Source organism: Carya illinoinensis, chromosome 13, assembly GCF_018687715.1.
Source record: "Carya illinoinensis cultivar Pawnee chromosome 13, C.illinoinensisPawnee_v1, whole genome shotgun sequence".
NCBI lineage: Eukaryota > Viridiplantae > Streptophyta > Magnoliopsida > Fagales > Juglandaceae > Carya > Carya illinoinensis.
In genome coordinates this window covers 1,986,935-2,006,884 of record NC_056764.1, presented here as the reverse complement: position 1 = coordinate 2,006,884, position 19,950 = coordinate 1,986,935, and the positions used below count along the sequence as shown (strand labels likewise).

Below are 19,950 nucleotides of genomic sequence, written 5' to 3'. Positions count from 1 at the left end.
TCGGATTGCCAATCTTATTTTCACATCGTTTAGTACATGATACAGTTGCTATGGGTATAGTCGCTAGATTGTAATTGCGGGGTATAGTCGCTAGATTGTAATTGCGGGGAGTCGATCGTGCCATGTCAGCTACTATATACATATATATATAAATAGTGAAAATAGAAAGACTAGAGCCACGCTTTTCTGTGTGTGCAACTGGGTCTGGCGGTGGTGCTCTCCCTTTAGCGGTCCTCTTCTTGAGCTCGTCTTTGGCTTTGTGATCTTCAAGTCTTCAAGTGGATCTGTGCTCTCTCTTCAAGTGGATGAGTCCGTAAGTAGCCACTGAACTGGATCTTCAAGTGGTCTTCTTCTTCGTGTGGAAGGGTCATCATCTTGGATAGATGAAAAAGCAAGATCTTTGGCCTGATTTCGAAGGCAAATTTTTGTCGTGATTTTGATGACCACTTCAACATTTGTTGGCTCGGGTGATATCTATTGGGTCATCTTCGTGGGTAGCTTCTTAGACATTTGATTATGGTAAAACACTTTTTTTACTTGCTTCTGTTTCATGATTTATTGGGAGTTCTTGTTTTAGGAACAATATTGACAAAATGGAGGCATTTGATGAAATCTATATCTATTTATTGTAGAAGTTTTGTGCTAATTAAAAGTAGAGTGGTCTGTGCATATCAAATAATTGAAAAACAACTTCTTCTTTTTTTTTTTTTCTTGTAAGTGTTTGATTTTTTCAAACCTCGGCCATGAGTTTGGCATTTCTGATTCTTAGCTGTTGTTCCTCCATAGTCACTGATGCATCTCGGCTTGTGGTGGTAGTGCCGCAGTTGGAGCAACAAGCTTTATTTAGTTGCTCCCTCATGGCTTTGTTTTCATCTTGAAGTTTATCCATTTTCGATTTCATGGCGCTTTTGAATAGCCTACACATGCAATATGTTTGAACTTAATTCCCAATTAGCTCGTAATTAAATCCACTTCAAGAAATGCAGAGGGTGAAAAAATAGTGCAACGTGAAAATTAACTAACATGAGTTTGAATACATACATCGCATCCAAAGTATGAAAAAAAAATTACAAATGGAGGGAGAGTTGAAAGAGAGGGAGAGTACAAAGGGATTCGAGGAGGGGGAGAGTTTGCTCTGGGGTTTGAAGGGATTCAGGGTGAGGGAGAATTGGGACTGGGTCTTTGAAGGGAGGGAGAGTTCGAAGGAGGGGAGGGGGAGAGTGGTGTTAGGGACCTCGGTCTGGTCCAAGCTTGCCTTGTGGTGATGGTGACCGAATGAGTTTAGCTAACTTACTTGGCCTTGAGCTTGCACAGCCATTGAGGGTCTTAGGTTGATGAAGTTTTGATGTTTAAGTGATAGAAGGGGCGATTATGGTGGTGTAAGGGACAACCTAAGTGAAAGGATGCATGTAGTGCATGGAAGCACAAGTTGGCATGGATATGGTGGTTCTTGGGTGTATGGCTGAGTGGTTTGGGCTAAGGATGGAAGGATGATGATGGCTCGGATTAGGATGGCTAGGGCAACACGTGAAGGGTGAAGAGTCAAGGGTTGGTTGGCTAGTGACTGTTAGTCATGTGGTGGAGAGTCTAGGGTTTCCATATGTGGAAGGGGTTAACTTGTCAAGAGGGAAATAAGGATGTCTAGGATACTTCATTGGTGGGCAGCTAGGGTTAAGTGGCAATGGTATGTCCGTGGGGTATTGGGGGCAACTAGGATTTCTATGTTTAGGAGGGTGCAACTTACCAACAAGGAAAGTAGGGCGTCTAGCATGCCTCTTGAGTGCTGGTTAGGGTTAAGTAGTGAAGGGATCTGTGTGGTGTGAGGGGCATCTAGGGTTTCTTTGTTTGGGAGGGTACAACTTACCAAGAAGGAAAATAAGTTGTCTAGCATGCCTCTTTAGTGGGGGCTAGGTGATGTGGCAAGGGTAATCCGTGTGGTGTTGGGTGTCTAGGGTTAAGGGCTTAAAGGTTCACGTGAGTGGTGGGTTTCCCGAATGGTGAAGGGCAATTTGGTTAGTGGAAAGGCAAGAGGCGGGAGTTACTCTCTTAGGTGGTGGCTAGGGTTGGATGGGTTAGGGTTCCATGGGTGAGAGTGGGGGTGATTAGGGTTTCCTTATTTGTGAGGAGGGCAACTTTAGTTAGAGTGAAATGAGGGTGTCTAGGGTGCTCTTTTAGTGGACGGCTAGGGTTTCCCGAAATGGGTGGAGAGAACTTTGCCTAAGGTAAAGTAAGGTTGTCTAGTGACCCTTTTTGGTAAGTGGACTAGGGTTTGTGCAAATGGGAGCTATGTTGGACGGCAAGTGGGGCTTGGGTTTAATGATGCGTAGGTTTAGTGTTGAGAGGCTAAGGGGACACGTGTGTGGTGGGATGGTGGGGTTTCCCGAAGGGTCAAAGGCTTCTAGACTAGTGAAAAGGCAAAATGGGTAGATGGGACTAAGGTGATGGACGGATGTGAGGTTTGATTGTGGGGTTGGGTTTTCCCAAAATGGAATGTGGACAGCTTGCCTTTTGGAAAGACAAGTTGTCTAGGCACGGTTTGGGCTAGTTCTTGGGGAGGGTGCTGAGTAGATGGGACTAATGGGATGGACGGGTGTGAGATTTGAGTGTGGGGCTGGGTTTTCCCGAAATGGTTAGAGACAACTTGCCTTTTGGAAAGGCAAGTTGACTAGGCACCCTTTTTCGGGTTGTGGTTAGGGTTACTAACCTAAGTTAGCCCGATTGGGATGTGGGAAATTGGCCTTGGGAAGGGAAAATGTGTAAACCTAGGAAATGGGAAATGGAAGGGACAGCTAGGGTTCATGGACTAAGGGATCCGTTGGTGAGAGGGGTAGCTAGGGTTTCCTGAAATGGTTAAAGGCAACTTAGCTAGGGGGAAAGGCAATGACCACTTTTGGGTGGCAACTAGGGTTTGGGGGGAAATGAGAGATGGGTTGGATGGCAAGTAGGGGCTAGGGTTTGGAAGTGTGGTGGCTACGGTTTTGAGGGCAATAGGTGAGTCATGGTTAGATGAGCATGGTGTGGACAGCTTGGTGTGGCCGTGAATATGTGTAGGGGTTGTTCGTGAGTGTTTAGACGATGAGAAAACTCGAGAAAAGTTATGAACATGGCAAGAACATGAAGAACAATGGCATACACGAAAATGAAAATGAAGGATAAAGAAAGATGACAATAGAACAACATAAATAAAAGAATAACACAAAGGAAAGGATAACACAAATGAAAGGATAACTTGAACCACTTCCATTCACGAATTGCAAGAAGTGTTTCTACCTTTTGGGATTTATGGATTGAATCCAAAAGATGAAAGAATAGTGTGAACCACTTTAATTCATGACTTACATGAAGTGTTTTTTCTCTCAAGGGGATTCACAGATTGCACCCCATGAGTCCAAGTGCAAAGCACCGAAGGGTTCTTCAAGAACCCACCAATGGCACAAGCCAAAGGTTCCATCTTCAAGAGTTTCCCCCTAAAGTTCGAGAATCATAAGTCCAAAAGGTCCAAAGTCCTTTCTACAATGGCTAAGTGCCATATTTATAGACAAAGTATAAAATAAAAGAAAATAAATAAATAAAAGAAATTAAATAAACAAGGTCTTTGATGGGCTCCATGTGGCCCTTGGCATGTTGGATCCGTAATGGCCTATGGTGGCAAGGTCATTGTGTTGTGCGGCATGACTTGGTTGGCCTGGCTGGCGTGGTGTTGATGGCATGGTCCAGGTGCTGCTTGGCATGGTCGGGGCTTGGTTGGCCTGGCTGGAGGTGTGCGGGTTGCATGGCCCTGGTGTGGGCCTGGGCAGGTGCAAGTGCCGTGCAGGGGAGCTACCTGGCTTGGTCTGGGTCCATGCGTGCATGCTGGCCTGGCCTAGGTAGGGCTGCGTGCTACATGGCTTAACATGGCCCTGGGCTGTGCTTGCGTGCTGGGCGCTGGGCGTGTACATGGTTTGGCCCGTGGCTGAGCGTGCGCCTGGCCTTCGCATGCTGGTTGTGCGCTATGGGCATGGCCTGTGCATGCTGGTCAGGCACGCTGGGCTGGCTGGCTGTGTCATGGCATGACCTTAGCTGGCTTGCCGTGCATGCTGGTGGCCCATGGCTTGCACGCTGTGCGTGCTGGTGGCCCTGCGCATGGGCTGCGTGCTGTGCATGCGGCTGGCTTGCTCACCAGCCTTGTGGGGCGTCTTGGGCGTGCCATGGCAAGGATCGTGGCATGCTTGTGGGTTGTTGTGGGGCTGTCCCGCCTTGTCTATAGTTGTGTCAGGGCATCAACCATAAGTCCTTCGCGGCTTGTCAAGGCATGGTGGCCGATTTTTAGTTGGGCCACACAAGAGGTCCTTACAAGTGGTATGGGGTCGAATGGATGCAGGGAGGGGGAGAGTTGGGACTGGGTCTTTGAAGGGAGAGAGATACAAAACGCCGCATTTTATTTTCCATATAAGCACCGGTTTGGCGGCGATTATGCATGTCGACTGACTTTAGCATTTTTCTACATAATAATGCAATGCCAAATTCTTGTGACATCAGCTTATGCTCTGTATTAAATCCTCTGCTCACAATAATTGAACCAGATAGCCATTGCCTATCCTTTCCATTACAACGAAGTGACAACTTAATTGAAAGGCCCATCTATATTAGAGCCATCACGTAGCAATTCTATATGCACACATTCGGTTAAGAGCATTGACAGTGGTGTGTGCATGTGCAAAAGCAAACATATATTTACATAATAAGTACACTTTTTCTACTTCATTGGATTAGCCATATGTAAATATTTAGCTTATTATAAACAGTATTATTAGATATTTATAGATCTGCTATTCACTCACTCTTCATCCTTTATTTTATTGCTTTTTATGTATATTTATAGATTTACTATTCACTCTTTACACATTTGGCATATATTTGTAAATCATATGTAGTGAGTTTTAATTGCAAAATATAAAATAAATAATAATAATAATAATAATTTTAAGAAAAAATTAATGATAATAAAAAAAATTGACTCAAAGATGCATAATTCAATGTGAAAGTTTTTCTTGAATGACAAAGATAATCTCCAAATCATGTGATTTTGTATTTGCATAAGGAGACACCAATGCCACTGCTCTAAGAAGGAATAAAAAATTTATTTATAGTCATTTTTTCATCATTCCATTCTCCAATCATCCAAGTTTATAAGTAAATATAATAAATAATCTCTCATTATTTAATACTACATTATAAAATAATGAAAAATAATGCGATTTAAGATAATAAATAGCATTAATAAAAAGGAAATGCAGGACCAACAGAGTTACTAAAGGTGTAAAATATTTTTCTGGCTAGTGCTATTATGCCAAACTGCCAGTTATTTGCCACTTGATACTTTATTGTAAATTGCAATTTATTTTTTATTTTAAATATTTTTTAAACTTATTTAAATATTTTGAAAAAAATAATATATTAATAATCAATTCTTTAACTATTAGATAAAAAATATTAAAAAATAAATTATATAAACGGTTAAATTGAGTGAACAAACTCAATGGACATAATATCATTTTCCATTACGTTTTATATGAAATATTTACATAAAATGATGTTATTTTAAATTATTTTACAAAAAAATTTGTTATTTAAAATATAATTATGTAAAAGAATATTATAAAAAAAGGTTATATGTTTATGACAAACAACAATACACAGTCAATTATATTACAATTTAACTGTTATTATATATTAAAATATTAATATTTTTATTTTAATTCAAAAATTTTATACTTGCAACAATTCAAAATAAATATTCAGTTGTAAACGAAGTGTAATACAGTTAGTCTTATAGCATTTTAGAAACAAGCAGTTGGAGTAGATATATGCTTGCATGGGCGCTGCTGGTGGAGAGTAATAAATTGTTTGCACCATCTATAATCGCAGCGGTATGCTCAAGAGTACCTGTTCTGTTCAGCAAAAACTGTCTTTGAGCTGTCACGATCTGTTTGTCCCTTTTCCTTCCATAATATTTTTAAAGGTGTTAGTTCAAATATGAAAACTAGACGATCAGGGCAATCTACTCCATCTCGGCCTCGAGTTGAAAAGACCTTCATGCCAAAATGTTTCTTCAAAACTTGAATATAATCCTTCACTTAATGGAGACTAACGATCAACTAGTGCCACAGTCATTTCGAATGCTCCACATAATTACTTTATTTTTTTCGAAGTAATCTCTTAATCATTTGTGTATATGCTCAAAATTAATATGCTTATTTTTTCTTATATAGACTATTGGGTTTATCATCGCAGTAGTCTCTCCATGCGAGCGGCAATGATTGGTGATGATGCTACTCTTCGTGAGGTCTACAGTTCCACGAGTTTGTTAGGGTATGGATCCTACCTCTTAGCCATATAGTTCCTCCTTGTTGTGAAGATAGCCATAAATAATGTGTCAACATTGGTAGTGCAAGTTTATATAATTCTCCGAGGAAGTTAACACTGCCTAAAACCCACACACACACAGTCCCAATTTGGTCTGGTTTACACTTCCCATGCAGCTTACTTTTCCATGATCTAGATAGAAATTTTCATTGAATCCTTCTAGTTCTTTTCTCTTCTACAGGGAAGCAGCAATACCATCTATGACACTGATAATTGGAGCAAATCTTCTTGGAGGTAACTTTGACACCGGTTCTAATATTTGTTATTTGTACCTTGGGTTGGCATGGCTAGGTTATCATCCCCCCATTAATGTCCCTTGAAAGGCTTCTAATATTAAAGTCGTTTATAGAATTTTTTTTTTTTTTTTTTTCATTTTACAGGTCTAAAAAGTACTGGAATAGTTCCATCACTGATCATAGGGATTATTGCAATTCGGTACGTGTTATTGCCTTCACTGGGTATTGTTATTGTTATGGATGCAAACCATTTTGGCATGGTGGGATCAGATCCATTATATCAGTTTACACTAATGCTTCAGTATGCTGTAGGTATGCATATGCTTACTAGTTTTTCGTTTCTGTTTGGCTATGTGAAAGCCCCCTGTTTGAAACCTTTATACCCAGTGCTTCTTGGCAACATATAGAAAAAATCCAGACAACTTTATAACATCTCGAGTTCAAATGGTTCAGTTTGAAGTGTTGAGCACCTTAATACTCAACTAAACTTGGCTCGACTCATCTGTAGTCCTACTTAAGATTCTAAATGATGCGTGGAACAATATGGATTTGATTGATGAGTCTCATTCGGTGAAGTTCCATGGCCCCTTCCTGGCCATGGTTTGCTACAAAAATTCCTGTCTTTAACCTTCTCAAGAATGCGTTGTATATGCAAAATGTTAATAACTAAAGCTATATCCTGAACATTGCAGGTACCACTTCTCAAGTGCTTGAGACTGGAGAGAAGGAATGCTCTTTCATTATGCCATGGACGTAGATTGTGGCGGCATTCTCTCAAACGCTGTGGTCTACCATCTTCATGTGGCTTGTTTCTTAATTCGGTTGCTCTTTTCATTATTTTGATGGCCTAACGATCATCATTGAAGGCAAGCACGGCGACATCCAGATAGCCACCTATTCCTTTATCATTCCTCTGTACCAACATTATTTACTATTGCCTGTAACGAAACCAACAACCAAATACTCCAATGATATTATTTGCTTAATTTATCAACCCTCGCACAAATTTTACCATGCCACCGATATAGATTTAAGTTTTTTTTTTCCCCCCCATTTTTTAGACTCCAGTTGCAGACCCAAAAGTTCCTCCGGTGGCTAGGAATCACGTATTAAACACCGTATAAGCTGATCCAAAAAATAAAAAAACCGAGCCAGCGATATTTGAACATCACTAAATCCACTGAAACTCGAAAATTAAAAGTGGAAATAAATAAAATAAAATCAGGGATAGTTCGCAACTTTGAGATCGTCAGTAATCCAATTATCATTATCTGAATATAAGGCATTCTTACTACTTTGCCACTTTCTCAAAAAATAATAATAGTTGGGAGTATTCAAATCTCAGAATACATGAAAAACCAACAAAAGGTTGGATTCAAACCAAAGTTTGGAATACCGTACTGCATAACAGAGGCTGTACTAGTCAAGGCACTAAAATGAAATATTTCAGTATCGATACCATTTCGTGTATCATTTCAGAATAGTCTATATATGAATAAATTATATATATAAATTATATTTTAAAATAATAGTTTATATATATATATATATATATATTATAAATAGCCTGGTCTAAATTTGGGATAAAAAAATGAACTTGTAGTTTGAAAAAGAATAAAAAAAAAAGCCGAAATATTGGCCGGTATTTGAGACGATACGAAACAGGTGTAATATTTGTACCGGACCAGTGGCCAGTACAGAATATACTGACCGTACTCGTACGGTACGGTATTTAAAACACTTATTCAAACTATTAAAAAGAACCTATCCACAAACCTCGACTAAAACCTTTAGAAACAAGCTGAAAAGCAGAGGTGCCCTCACTATTACATTTTGAGTTCACTATTAATTTGTGTTTGTAACAAGGCAGCTAGCAACAGCAACGAACGCAGCGAAATGAGCGCAGACCACGTAAATCATCAGTCAATACCCAAACTGGAATAAGGTTCAAAGCCACCCTGACAATCAGAAAAACTCAATGAAATTACTCTCAATACTATAAATCAGACCATTAAAAAACCTTCTTTTAGGTACGAATACTAATATCCTCAAATGATCCAAGTTAGAAAAGAATGAGGGAGCACTAAGCCATTAACACACACGGAAAATCCAACGACATGGAACAACATACAGGTTGCCTGCCTTCTTTATTCTTTTATTTTCTAGTTTTGGCTAATTTGTGTACTCTAAAACTTCAAACTTTTCATAAATTCAAAATTCAAATTTATGGGTATTTTGGTTCTCATTAATTTTAGACAGAGATGCTACTTACAGAGCAGTCATCATGAACACGCCATATGGTTTCCCCAAGGAGGTTTGCTACTGATAAGATTGTTAGCTGAGGAAAATAGTTTTGCTCCAACACCGGAATCGTATTTGTTATGATCACCTCTTGAAACAAACCACTTGATAACCTCTCAATTGCGGGAGGACTGCAAACGGAAAAACAATGCAATAAATTGAATGTTAACAACATACACAAGTATTGATTGCATCTATCAAATTCCCTAAATTCCTATTTGATAGTTTCTTCTTCTTCTGCGGACATTTTCTTTTACAATATGCCAGGATGAATAAAAGAGAATATTCATGTAGAAAGATCCATATACCTAAAAACAGCATGTGTACTGCATGCATAGACTTCCCTGGCCCCCTCTTGGTGCAAAAGAGCTGCACCTTTGGAAATAGTCCCTGTAACCCACCAGACACAGTTACACAGATAACAAAGAAAAGCAACAATAATTAAGACTTAAGAAAATATGAGCAATCGGGTCAATCTCCAGATAACTAAATACACTGCCAGTGTTGCCATCATAATCACTATTAGCATGCCACTACTATTATTGTCTTCACCACATCACTATAATATCGCCACCCTGTTCGATATGTCATTGTTGTGTCTGATATAATCATGCCTCTGCTCCCACAACCTTATTTTGACCACCCTACACTGTTCCAGTTTTCATAAATTTTGTAAACAAGATGAAAATCATTAATGGTCTGTATACTTCTTGCTCTGATCCTCAACTCCACCCCCTGCACCCCACCCAGAGACAGAGAGAGACGGGTTTTTTTTTTTTTTTTTTGGGGGGGGGGGGGGGGGGGGGGGAGAGAGAGAGAGAGAGAGAGAGAGAGAGAGTGGAGGAGAGAGGGAGATAAAAAGTATTTCTTTGAAGAATGTCCACCTAAGTCATTTAAGTATACAGGTGCGGGATTCTCTAGAAAAATATTTTTACCAAAACAAGCAAGAATTTTAAGACTGCCACATCTAATTACTTTTATTGATCATTTTCTAACTCATAAAGGCAGAAGTGAGGGCATAAAGACACACCGGCTGTGTCGATCATGTCATCCACCATTACTGCTACTTTTCCCTTCACATCACCTATGAGATTCATCACCTGCAAGATGACATTCACCATATGTTTCAGGATCTGAAGATGGCTGTTCAGAATGGTCCTCGTCCTTTTTCCTTTTGATTTTTAGGTGCATCTCCTGTATGCTCTTTGTTTATTTGGGCAGTGCTCTCATAGCTTTCCATGAATATTATTTTTTGATAAATAATGTAATCTCATTAATAATTCTTAACCTATACAAAAAGTTTTGAAAGGTATCAAACAAGAGAATAACCTAGAAAATTTTCATAAGAACAACTATTCTTTGCATTAAATCATAATTACCACCCAAGACCCTCCTTTGGCAGGATCACCTCTCAAGGTAATGACCTTAAAAGAATATATGGTTTATTTCATTAAAGAAATGGGATGTGTCTCATTGCAGTAAACACGAAAGTAGAAGTGGACTTGGAAATCTGGAGCATTTTGGTTCAGATCTAGAAAATTTGGTACATGTAGAAAGTCAACAAAAATATGCATGTGCGCATGAAATAATCATACAACATGCAATTGTTAGAAAATAACACAATTGAAGCTTATACACAAATATAGTTATAGAACAGAGGTCCAACTTCCTCACTTGAGCATAGCACACGGGTTTTTTTTTTTTTCAACAAAAAGAAAAAAGCACAAGGATGGATCTCAAGTAAGCCCAATCAGAGGGGGCATTGTCCAAAAATTACTAAAATAATTACAACCATCCATGTCATCATTTCTTATTGATATATTTTTTTATATGTAAAAATAAAATTTCTTGCCAAATCCATTTCACAATATTTTTCTTTCATTTCTTATTGATACATTTTTTTTAATGTAAAAATAAAATTTATTGATACTACCAAAGAAATACAAGAAGTATACAAGAGAAAACACCCTGTTAAGAGCTAAGCCGATTAAGTTCTATTGTAGATATCTTATTGATATTTGAACTTAAATTTATTCTAATTGTTTTTTTAAAGCATAGCACTGAGTAACATTTGGAACTGAAAATGGAAACCTTAAACAGTAACAGTTACATTAAAATTTAAATCAGATAAACACATGAGGGCATGGTAAACTGCATAGAGGAAAGAACACTTTTTTTTCCCCAACATACCTCATATTTCATTGAGGCAACATGTAACATATGAGCTTTAGGATTTTTCAACAAGAGATTAAAAAGAAGTAGAGAGATCAAGTAAGGGCACGTTTGGACACTTAGATATTCTCAAATATTCTCAAAACTTCTCATAATTCCTTCCCAAACGTCACTCAAACTAAAAACACTTTTCAAGTTTAAATTTTCAACATTTTCATCTAATCATTACCTAATCATTATCCAAACATAAAATCCAATACAACTTTCCCAAACTTCCAAACAAAACACAAAAAAGAACACAACTTTTTTAATTTTCAAAATATATATTATATTCAAACAATTTTTTAACTTTATAATATTTTTATTCCAACTTTCTCTCTTTCCTTTCCCAAAATCCAATAAAACATCTAACTCAAATCATTTCACTACTATTCATAGAATTATGAGATATATCAAGTGTCCAAATGAGCCCTAAATTTAAATTACTGTAGGTCCTACCTCTGCGAGGTTGTGGCCATGACGCCTTTTATCTACAATGGCAAGAGGTGCATCAGATAACTTTTTGGCAAAAGCACGAGCTCTAGCAACACCACCAACATCTGGTGAGACCACTACTAGATCATCAAAGCAAATAGACTTGCTGGCAAGGTAATCAAGTATAACAGGCTGGAGATGCACAAAGAAACAAATATAACAATTGATCAAACAACTTTTAAGGTTCCTGACAACGTTTCTATAGATCACACATGCAAGTATGCAGAAAGACTGATGCAGTTGAGAGAGCCAAAGAACTTAGGTATCTTCAATTTATAATTAAGGAAGGCACTCGAGAAAAACAAAAGAAGTCCCTCTTGGGATGCTAAAAAATCAAGTAGGGTCCAATTATTAACAGAACTGAAACTTGAAAAGCCAAAGTCAATTTTCTTTGATATTGAGAATCAACTATCTTGAATGATTCACGATCTTCTAAAAAAAAAACTCTATGAGGTCATTTTTGGGAATTTAAATTGAATGTAAAGTAAAGACGTTTATGGCAGAAGGGATCTAAATATTCTCTTTTGGCTTTTTCATTGAAGCCAAACTTTATATTGATTGGACTTGACTTCGGGCAGCTGTGTCAGGGACAGGACATCCTTTTCAAACTCAAGCACCCTTGTCTATGTATAATATATATAGATGAAATGCAAGTAGCATGGGTTTCTTACCTGACCATATACATGATCTACCGGAATATCAAAATAGCCCATGGACTGCCCTGAATGGAGATCACAAGCAAGAACACGGTTTGCACCTGCTTCTGTAATCAAATTAGCCACTAGTTTGGCCGCAATGGATTCACGCCCTTGAGTCTGAAAGGACAACACTTGGAGATTGTGTAAAATAAACTTGAACTCAATAAAGAGTAATTTTAAATATCAGCATTGACTACAACCAGCTCCAGCAGAACTTACACAAAATGCATACTCAGAAGCTAATGATTATCTTATGCTTCTTTTGTAACAACACTTCTTTCACCAATTTATGCTCTTTACAATTTCCTACTTGGTAGCAGATCAAGTTTTTCTTCAGACTTCACAATGTTAATTAAATTATAATTCGGGAAATGGATACTTAAAAGCAAAAATACACTAGCAATTGAATTAATCACTGATAAGTGATGTAATCAGGACCCAACTGCAAGTTATGAATGCCATGAAACCATACCATAAAATTTATATGATTCTAAGGCCTGATCTACTACAGGGAGAAGATTATCAAAACCAGATCCATGAGCAGTGTACAGCAATAGTTCTTCATCCAGACATCTGGGTGAACAATTTCAACTAGTATTGATAGACAGAAAAGCATGTTTCCACATGACACTTGATCTAAAATTAGATGAGTTCACTTTTGAGATTCTTTGCTAATTACTCAGTCACCTTTCTATCGGCCCTGGCATATCCGAAATATGGAATCACTGCAGTAATATTTTTAGCTGATGCCCTTCGACAAGCATCGATCATTATCAGAAGCTCCATAAGATTTTCATTTGCAGGAGGACATGTGGGTTGCACAAGATAGACATCACACCCTCTGACACTCTCTTGCAACTGAACATATATCTCACCATCAGCAAAACGTTTTATCTTAATTTTTCCAAGCTCCAGACCCATGTAGCATGCTATTTCCTATCGAATTCACAAAGATGCATCGTGAATAGATACATACTAAATATCTACATCATAATTCAAAAAAAAATTCAAAAAATAGTTAAACAATAAAATGTCATATTATAGAGGAAAGAAATCCAAAAGCATCAAATGATTTATTCTTTAATACGGGGATTTGCTATATTCCCCACCTCCAGGTGAAGGACAGCTAGATGTCTCCTTTATTGGTCAAACATTCATTTATCTCTCTAATCCAAAGATTCGAAAATAAAAAGAAAAAATATCTATTACAAAAAATAATATTCACGCAACACCACCATCTATTACCAGCAAGCTTCTTTAAACGTCATCTCTCCTCAACATCTCCACCCCTAACTCTCACGGTGTTTGATTTTAATAAAATCAACTAGTTACTGTGCAATTACAATTCAGCGAATTCAATCCTACAGTATAGAATTGTGATAATCTGATTTATTGCAGTCATGACGTTGCTAATGGTTCCCGTGTAATCAAAGAAATAACGACAAAGACATCAAAGGAGAGAGAGAGAGAGAGAGAGAGAGAGAGAGAGAGAGAGAGAGAGAGAGAGAGAGAGAGAGAGAGTAGCTGTGGATGTGCACAAACGAACATTCAGTGATGTCCAGTATTTATTTTTATATGATGATGGAAATATTCAACAACAATCGCAAAATTTATGGTGCCCGTTTTCATAATTATATTCCTGATACACCTTTCGGAGTAATAAGACTACACTGCTATGCAAACCAAAACAGAGTAATTGTGAAGGCAGTCCAGTATCAGACTTGGAAAAAGCTCGAGTAAAAGATGGCCACCTGTCCAAGGCTCTAGAAGAATCCGTAGTAACAAACTGATTAATATGAGCCGTACAATCAGTTGTATGATCAAATTCTGTTATGAGAAATTGTGTATAAAAAGGATAGGTATTACTGTGTATAGAAATGAAAGGAAATATCTGAAAGAGAAATGAAAAGAGATTCTGTTATTCTCTCTACTCTTGTGTCAAGCACTTAATGTGATACTCTGTTTTTTGTTCAGCATCTTTTCCTTTGATTTTTCATGGTACCAGAGCTATTACAAGACTAACGTCTAGCTCTCGTCGATCCATATAGCCGATTCCTCCTCATCCTCTTCGGTTTCCCCACCCTCTTCTCCCTCCCTCCCTCCCTCCCTCCCTCCCTCAACACAACTCTTATCAATTCCTCCACTCACTGTGTTACCGTTAAACTCTCCATTGATAACTATTTGTTATGGAAGGCACAAATTGTGCCATTCCTCAAAGGTCACAAGCTTTTCGGCTTTGTTGATGGGTCCAACCCACCCCACCCTCCCACCATCGCCAATGCACCTAACCCAGAACACTCTGCTTGGGTTTTAGAAGACCAACTCCTTATCTCCATGATCAACGCTTCCCTCACCAATTCTGTACTCGCCCAAGTCCTAAATTGTACCACCTCTCATGAGGTCTGGACTACTCTCCATACCCTCTTTTCTGCTCAAAGCTCCACTCACATCATTCAAGCTCAGTATCAGTTAGCAACAATGAAAAAAGGGTCGGACTCTATCACCACATATTTCAACAAAGCCACTTCTCTTGCTGCAAATCTTGGTGCAGCTGGCCAACCCTTATCCTTCTTAGAGTTTATCACCTACTTACTTGCTGGTCTTGGCAATGACTATGAGTCCTTGGTTACTTCCATCACCACTCGACCTGAACCCCTTTCCACCCCACAAGTGTTTAGTTATCTTCTTAATCATGAATCCAGACTTGCACATCAGACTAACTCCCTTCTTGCAGGTACTCCTCTTGCAACAAATATCACTACTCGATAGGCTCCTGCCACTAATCCTTCCAATCGTGGTCGTGGAGGCTTCTCTCGTGGAAGGCGTGGCAGTGGTACTTATAGAGGTGGCTCCACTTCTCATTTCACTGGACGAGGCCGTGGTGGTCCTGTCTGCCAAGTGTGTCAGAAACCTGGACATACAGCAGCAGTCTGTTATCACCGATTTGATCAGGCCTTTCAGACACCACCCCCTGCTTCCCTTGCTGCACACTTTACATCTTTGAATCCACCATCTACGCCCAGCACTAGCATGTGGTTCCCGGACACAGTAGCCACAAATCACTTCACTGCAGATTTTGCTAATCTCAACTTGGATGCAACGTCATATCAGGGGTCTGACCAAGTCAGCATTGGAGATGGTTCTAATCTTCCCATCCAAAATATTGGTTCTGCTCACCTTCACTCACCTTCTCATACTTTTCTTTTACAAAAATTACTTCATGTTCCTTCAATTACACGAAATTTACTCTCGGTCAGACAGTTTTGCATAGACAACTCTGTCTTCTTTGAATTTCACTCTCATTTCTTTCTTGTGAAGGATTTGCACACCCAGGCGGAACTCCTTCAGGGCAGCGTTAAGGATGGGTTGTACGTGCTACCTACTGATGTCCCAACCATGCCTTCCACCTTGTCTACCAATCCATCTCCTCAAGCATTGATCGGTGAAAGCACTTCACCACTAGTTTGGCACTCCCGTCTGGGTCATCCGAGTCCTCGTACAACCTCTCTTACCATCAATAAATATAAGCTTCCCACCACAACCAGTAGCCGTTTTCTACCATGCACAAGCTGTCCTCAAGCCAAATCTCATTCTCTCCTTCATCCCCCTCTTCATCTAAGTCTAGTAGGCCTTTCAATTATTGTTTTTGGATGTTTGGGGTCCGGCACTTGTGCTGTCCTCTAATAGTTGTTGTTTTTACTTATCAATAGTGGATGACAATACAAAATATATATCGTTGTTTCCTCTTCAAGCTAAATCTGATGTCCAAAAAATTTTCATGGCCTTTCTTAACTAAGTTCATAATTATTTCTCCTTATCTATTGCTTCGGTACAAACTAATGGAGGAGGTGAGTTTAGGCCTCTTCATAATATTTTCCAAACCATTGGAATTGTTCATCAAGTAACTTGCCCATACTCCCATGCCCAAAATGGCACAATTGAAAGATGACATGGACACATTGTCGAAACTGGGCTTTCACTAATGGCCCATGCATCGGTTCCACAAAAATATTGGGCTGAGGCCTTCTTAACTTCAGTTTTTCTCATAAATCGAATGCCTACACCAATTCTAACTTACAAATCTCCCTTTGAGAAATTATATCTTCATCCACCCGATTATACTTTTCTACGAACCTTTGGGTGCCAATGTTGGCCCAACTTGAGACCATATAATCATCACAAAATGGACTATCGTTCAAAACCATGTGTTTTCATAGGCCATAGCCCCAATCACAAGGGTTATTTATGTCTCCATCTCCCCACGGGTTGAATTTACACCTCTCGAGATGTTCACTTTCAAGAATATGTGTTTCTATTCCAACAAACCCAGCTTCCGTGTTCAACTCCACCAGTCAAAACACCAGCTCAAATGATTGGGCCCTACATCACGCCCTCCTTTACATCACCTTCGTCCATATGCTTATCCGATTCCTCTCTTTCCACTAGGCCCTCATCTTCTCAGCCCATCACTAACACTTCATCATCTCATTTGAGCCCATCATCCCTCTCAGACTCAGCCCCCATAGCTCCCATCATTACTTCACCCGATCCATAATCCCCACCCACAAACACTAGGTCATCGTCTCTTCCAAAAAACTCTAATGACCCGCAGCCTTCGTCTTCCTCTCAACCCTCACTGCAACCTCCTCCTTCTTCAACCCATCCTATGCTCCCCCGTTCCAAACATAATATTCATAAACTCATTCACCACACAGATGGCACCATTCCTTGGCCACGAAATCCACCACCCAAACCCTATCTCCATCTCACCAGTTCGGTTCCTCTTCTAGTTCTAGAGGAACCCGCCAACTTCACTAAAGCCATAAAATATCCTGAGTGGCATGCAGCCATTGCCTCTGAATTTGCAGCTCTTCTCCATAACAACACCTAGGACTTAGTTCCATTTTCTTCTTCCCATAACGTTCTCGGTTCCAAATGGGTACTAAAATCAAAACGGCGAGCCGATGGGTCCCTTGAGCGTTGCAAGGCACGCCTTGTTGCCAAGGGATTTCACCAGCAAGCTGGTGTTGATTTTAGTGAAACTTACAGTCCGGTTGTTAAACCTATTACAATCCGACTACTCCTTTCCATTGCCATTTCTTCCGGCTGGCCACTACATCAGTTAGATGTGCAAAACGCCTTCCTACACGGTGACCTAGAGGAGGCTGTATACATGCAACAACCACAAGGGTTTGTAAATCCCAACTTTCCCAACCACGTCTGCAAGCTGCGTAAGTCAATATACGGACTCAAACAAGCTCCAAGGGCTTGGTTCTCTAAATTAAGTTCTAGATTACTTTCTCTTGATTTTCATGCTTCTAAGTTAGATTCATCTTTGTTCATTTACAATAATTCCCCTGTTTCACTATATGTTTTAATTTATGTCGATGATATTATAGTAACTGGTTCTAGCTCATCCTTAATTTCAGAATTCCTTGCTGTTTTGAGTTCGTATTTTCCAGTAAAAGATTTGGGGTCCCTTCATTATTTTTTGGGCATTGAGGTTCATCGTAACAGTAATGGTCTTTTCTTGTCTCAATCAAAGTATGTTTCAGACTTGCTCAAGCGCACACCAATATGCATAACTCTAAGTCTGTTTCCACACCCATGTCCCCTTCCACTAAGCTCACATTGTTGGATGGAACCTTCTTTGAGGATCCCCATCTTTATCGTAGTGTTGTAGGAAGTTTACAGTACCTCTCATTCAGTTGTCCTAATATCTCATTTGAGTTTACAAGGTTTGTCAATTTATGCACTAACCAAGACATACCCATTCGCAAGCTGTTAAACGCATTTTGAGGTATTTGCGTCTCACCTCACATTTTGGCCTTCATTTTTCAGCCTCATCTACCTTTTCTTTATGTGCATTTTCTGATGCTGACTGAGCCGGATGCCCTGATGACCGCAAGTCCATAGGTGGCTTTTGTATTTTCTTTGGTTCTCACCTCATTTCTTGGGGATTCAAGAAACAACCCACCATAGCTCGGTCCTCCACTGAGGCCGAATATAAGGCAGTCGCTAATACAACTTGTGAACTGTTGTGGTTACAATCACTTCTTAGTGAACTTGGCATTTGCTTACCCAATCCACCAACCCTTTGGTGTGATAATCTTGGTGCCACTTACTTATCTGTAAATCTTGTTTTACGTTCACGCACTAAACATGTTGAGATTGACTATCATTTTGTGCAAGATCGTGTGGCTGCCAAAGCTTTGAAAGTATCCTTTGTTGCAACCAAAGATCAGCTCGCCGATATCTTCACTAAACCACTATCCACAGCTCGCTTCAACTTACTTCGATCAAGCTTCACCATTTCTCCAATGCCGCTTGACTTGCGGGGGGGTGATAAGACTACACTGCTATGCAAACCAAAACAGAGTAATTGTGAAGGCAGTCCAGTATCAGACTTGGAAAAAGCTCGAGTAAAAGATGGCCACCTGTCCAAGGCTCTAGAAGAATCCATAGTAACAAGCTGATTAATATGAGCCGTGCCATTAGTTGTATGATCAAATTCTGTTATGAGAAATTGTGTATAAAAAGGATGGGTATTACTGTGTAAAGAAATGAAAGGAAATATCTGAAAGAGAAATGAAAAGAGATTCTGTTATTCTCTCTAGTCTTGTGTCGAGCACTTAACGTGCTACTCTGTTTTTCGTTCAGCATCTATTTCCTTTGATTTTTCACGGACCAATCCCCAATCGCCCTAAACCTAAACCATTCTACATTGAATCGTAACGCAAAACCCACAATGCAGCTTTGGGAAGAAGGTATATATATACACCTACTGATAGGATGAAAAAACTAAAAAGAAAAAAAAAAACGCTTGCAATGATGTTACAAAAAGAAATGAGATTATGCTACAGAACCGCAAAGTTGACCTGAGAAAGTGCGGGATTGGCCGTGCCGGAGAATATCCGGAGCCGAGTTTCACTCTTTTCAGGCGCATCTTCCAAGCGGGCTGTGTTCGCAGCTAATCGACTCGGAATTGGCAGTTCACTGCTAAGACTTGGAATGCAGGGCCTCCCGTTCTCATACTTCAAAGGCTCCACCAAACTACACTTCTGAAAAAGTATAACGGGAATTCTCAATTCTCTGGAAATCATTTCCCAATACAAAGGAAAATGAGAAAAACCAATTCCAAGACTCTGCATTTAGAGAAAAGCAAGAAAGAAGCAGCGATTCTTACGAAGCAGTTTTGGGAGGCTGGGATGCGAGTGCTGTAGTTGTTTGGGAAGAAATTCAAGCTCAAACTCCGAGAGCGTAGAGAAGAACGAGAAGTGAGCGACGAAGCTATGGATGATGAGCCAGATTGAAACAGGGAAGACATGTTTCTTCCTTTCTCCGATCCTTCCGAACTTCAAAAAGAGCAAAAGAAAAGCTAGTTAATTTGAAATTTTCTTCAGATAACTTGCTTCATTTCCGAGAATTGAAATTTTCTTCAGATGATTTGCTTCATTTCCGAGAATAGAACAGAGCAGAGCAGGGTTTAACGAATTTCAGGTTGGGCCTCATCCATTCATTTTCTGCCTCCGACTCTCTTGTGATATTTTTCCATTTAAAGTGCTGCCTCGGGGAACAACCACCCCCGGAATAAATAATAATTA

General features: G+C 39.4%; 2 protein-coding genes across 4 annotated transcripts; one reads left to right on the top strand and one right to left on the bottom strand.

Annotated features, from left to right (window-relative positions):
- The first annotated feature begins 159 nt into the window (after positions 1–159).
- Positions 160–7,635, top strand: LOC122292048 (protein PIN-LIKES 1-like). 3 transcript variants are annotated; one of them, XR_006236838.1, is made up of 5 exons: positions 162–519; positions 6,252–6,351; positions 6,587–6,639; positions 6,786–6,840; positions 7,334–7,635. XR_006236838.1 is itself a non-coding variant. In XM_043100224.1 (4 exons), exons 2-4 carry the CDS (start codon positions 6,284–6,286, stop codon positions 7,046–7,048), a joined length of 384 nt encoding a protein of 127 aa, XP_042956158.1. In that variant the 5' UTR covers positions 160–519; positions 6,274–6,283; the 3' UTR covers positions 7,049–7,635. The 3 variants fall into 3 exon arrangements, 2 of the variants coding, with proteins under 2 accessions (XP_042956158.1, XP_042956157.1); XM_043100224.1 differs by having other exon boundaries at positions 160–519; positions 6,274–6,351; positions 6,786–7,635; XM_043100223.1 differs by having other exon boundaries at positions 160–519; positions 6,786–7,635.
- Positions 7,636–8,256: 621 nt separating this feature from the next.
- LOC122292047 (ribose-phosphate pyrophosphokinase 1) lies at positions 8,257–19,922 on the bottom strand. The gene is made up of 9 exons (XM_043100222.1): positions 19,533–19,922; positions 19,225–19,407; positions 13,034–13,282; positions 12,320–12,463; positions 11,613–11,780; positions 9,973–10,042; positions 9,251–9,332; positions 8,914–9,073; positions 8,257–8,599 (listed from the first exon to the last, which is right to left on the bottom strand). The coding sequence occupies exons 1-9, from the start codon at positions 19,671–19,673 to the stop codon at positions 8,561–8,563; spliced, it is 1,236 nt and encodes a 411-aa protein (XP_042956156.1). The 5' UTR covers positions 19,674–19,922; the 3' UTR covers positions 8,257–8,560.
- Between the last annotated feature and the right edge of the window lie 28 nt (positions 19,923–19,950).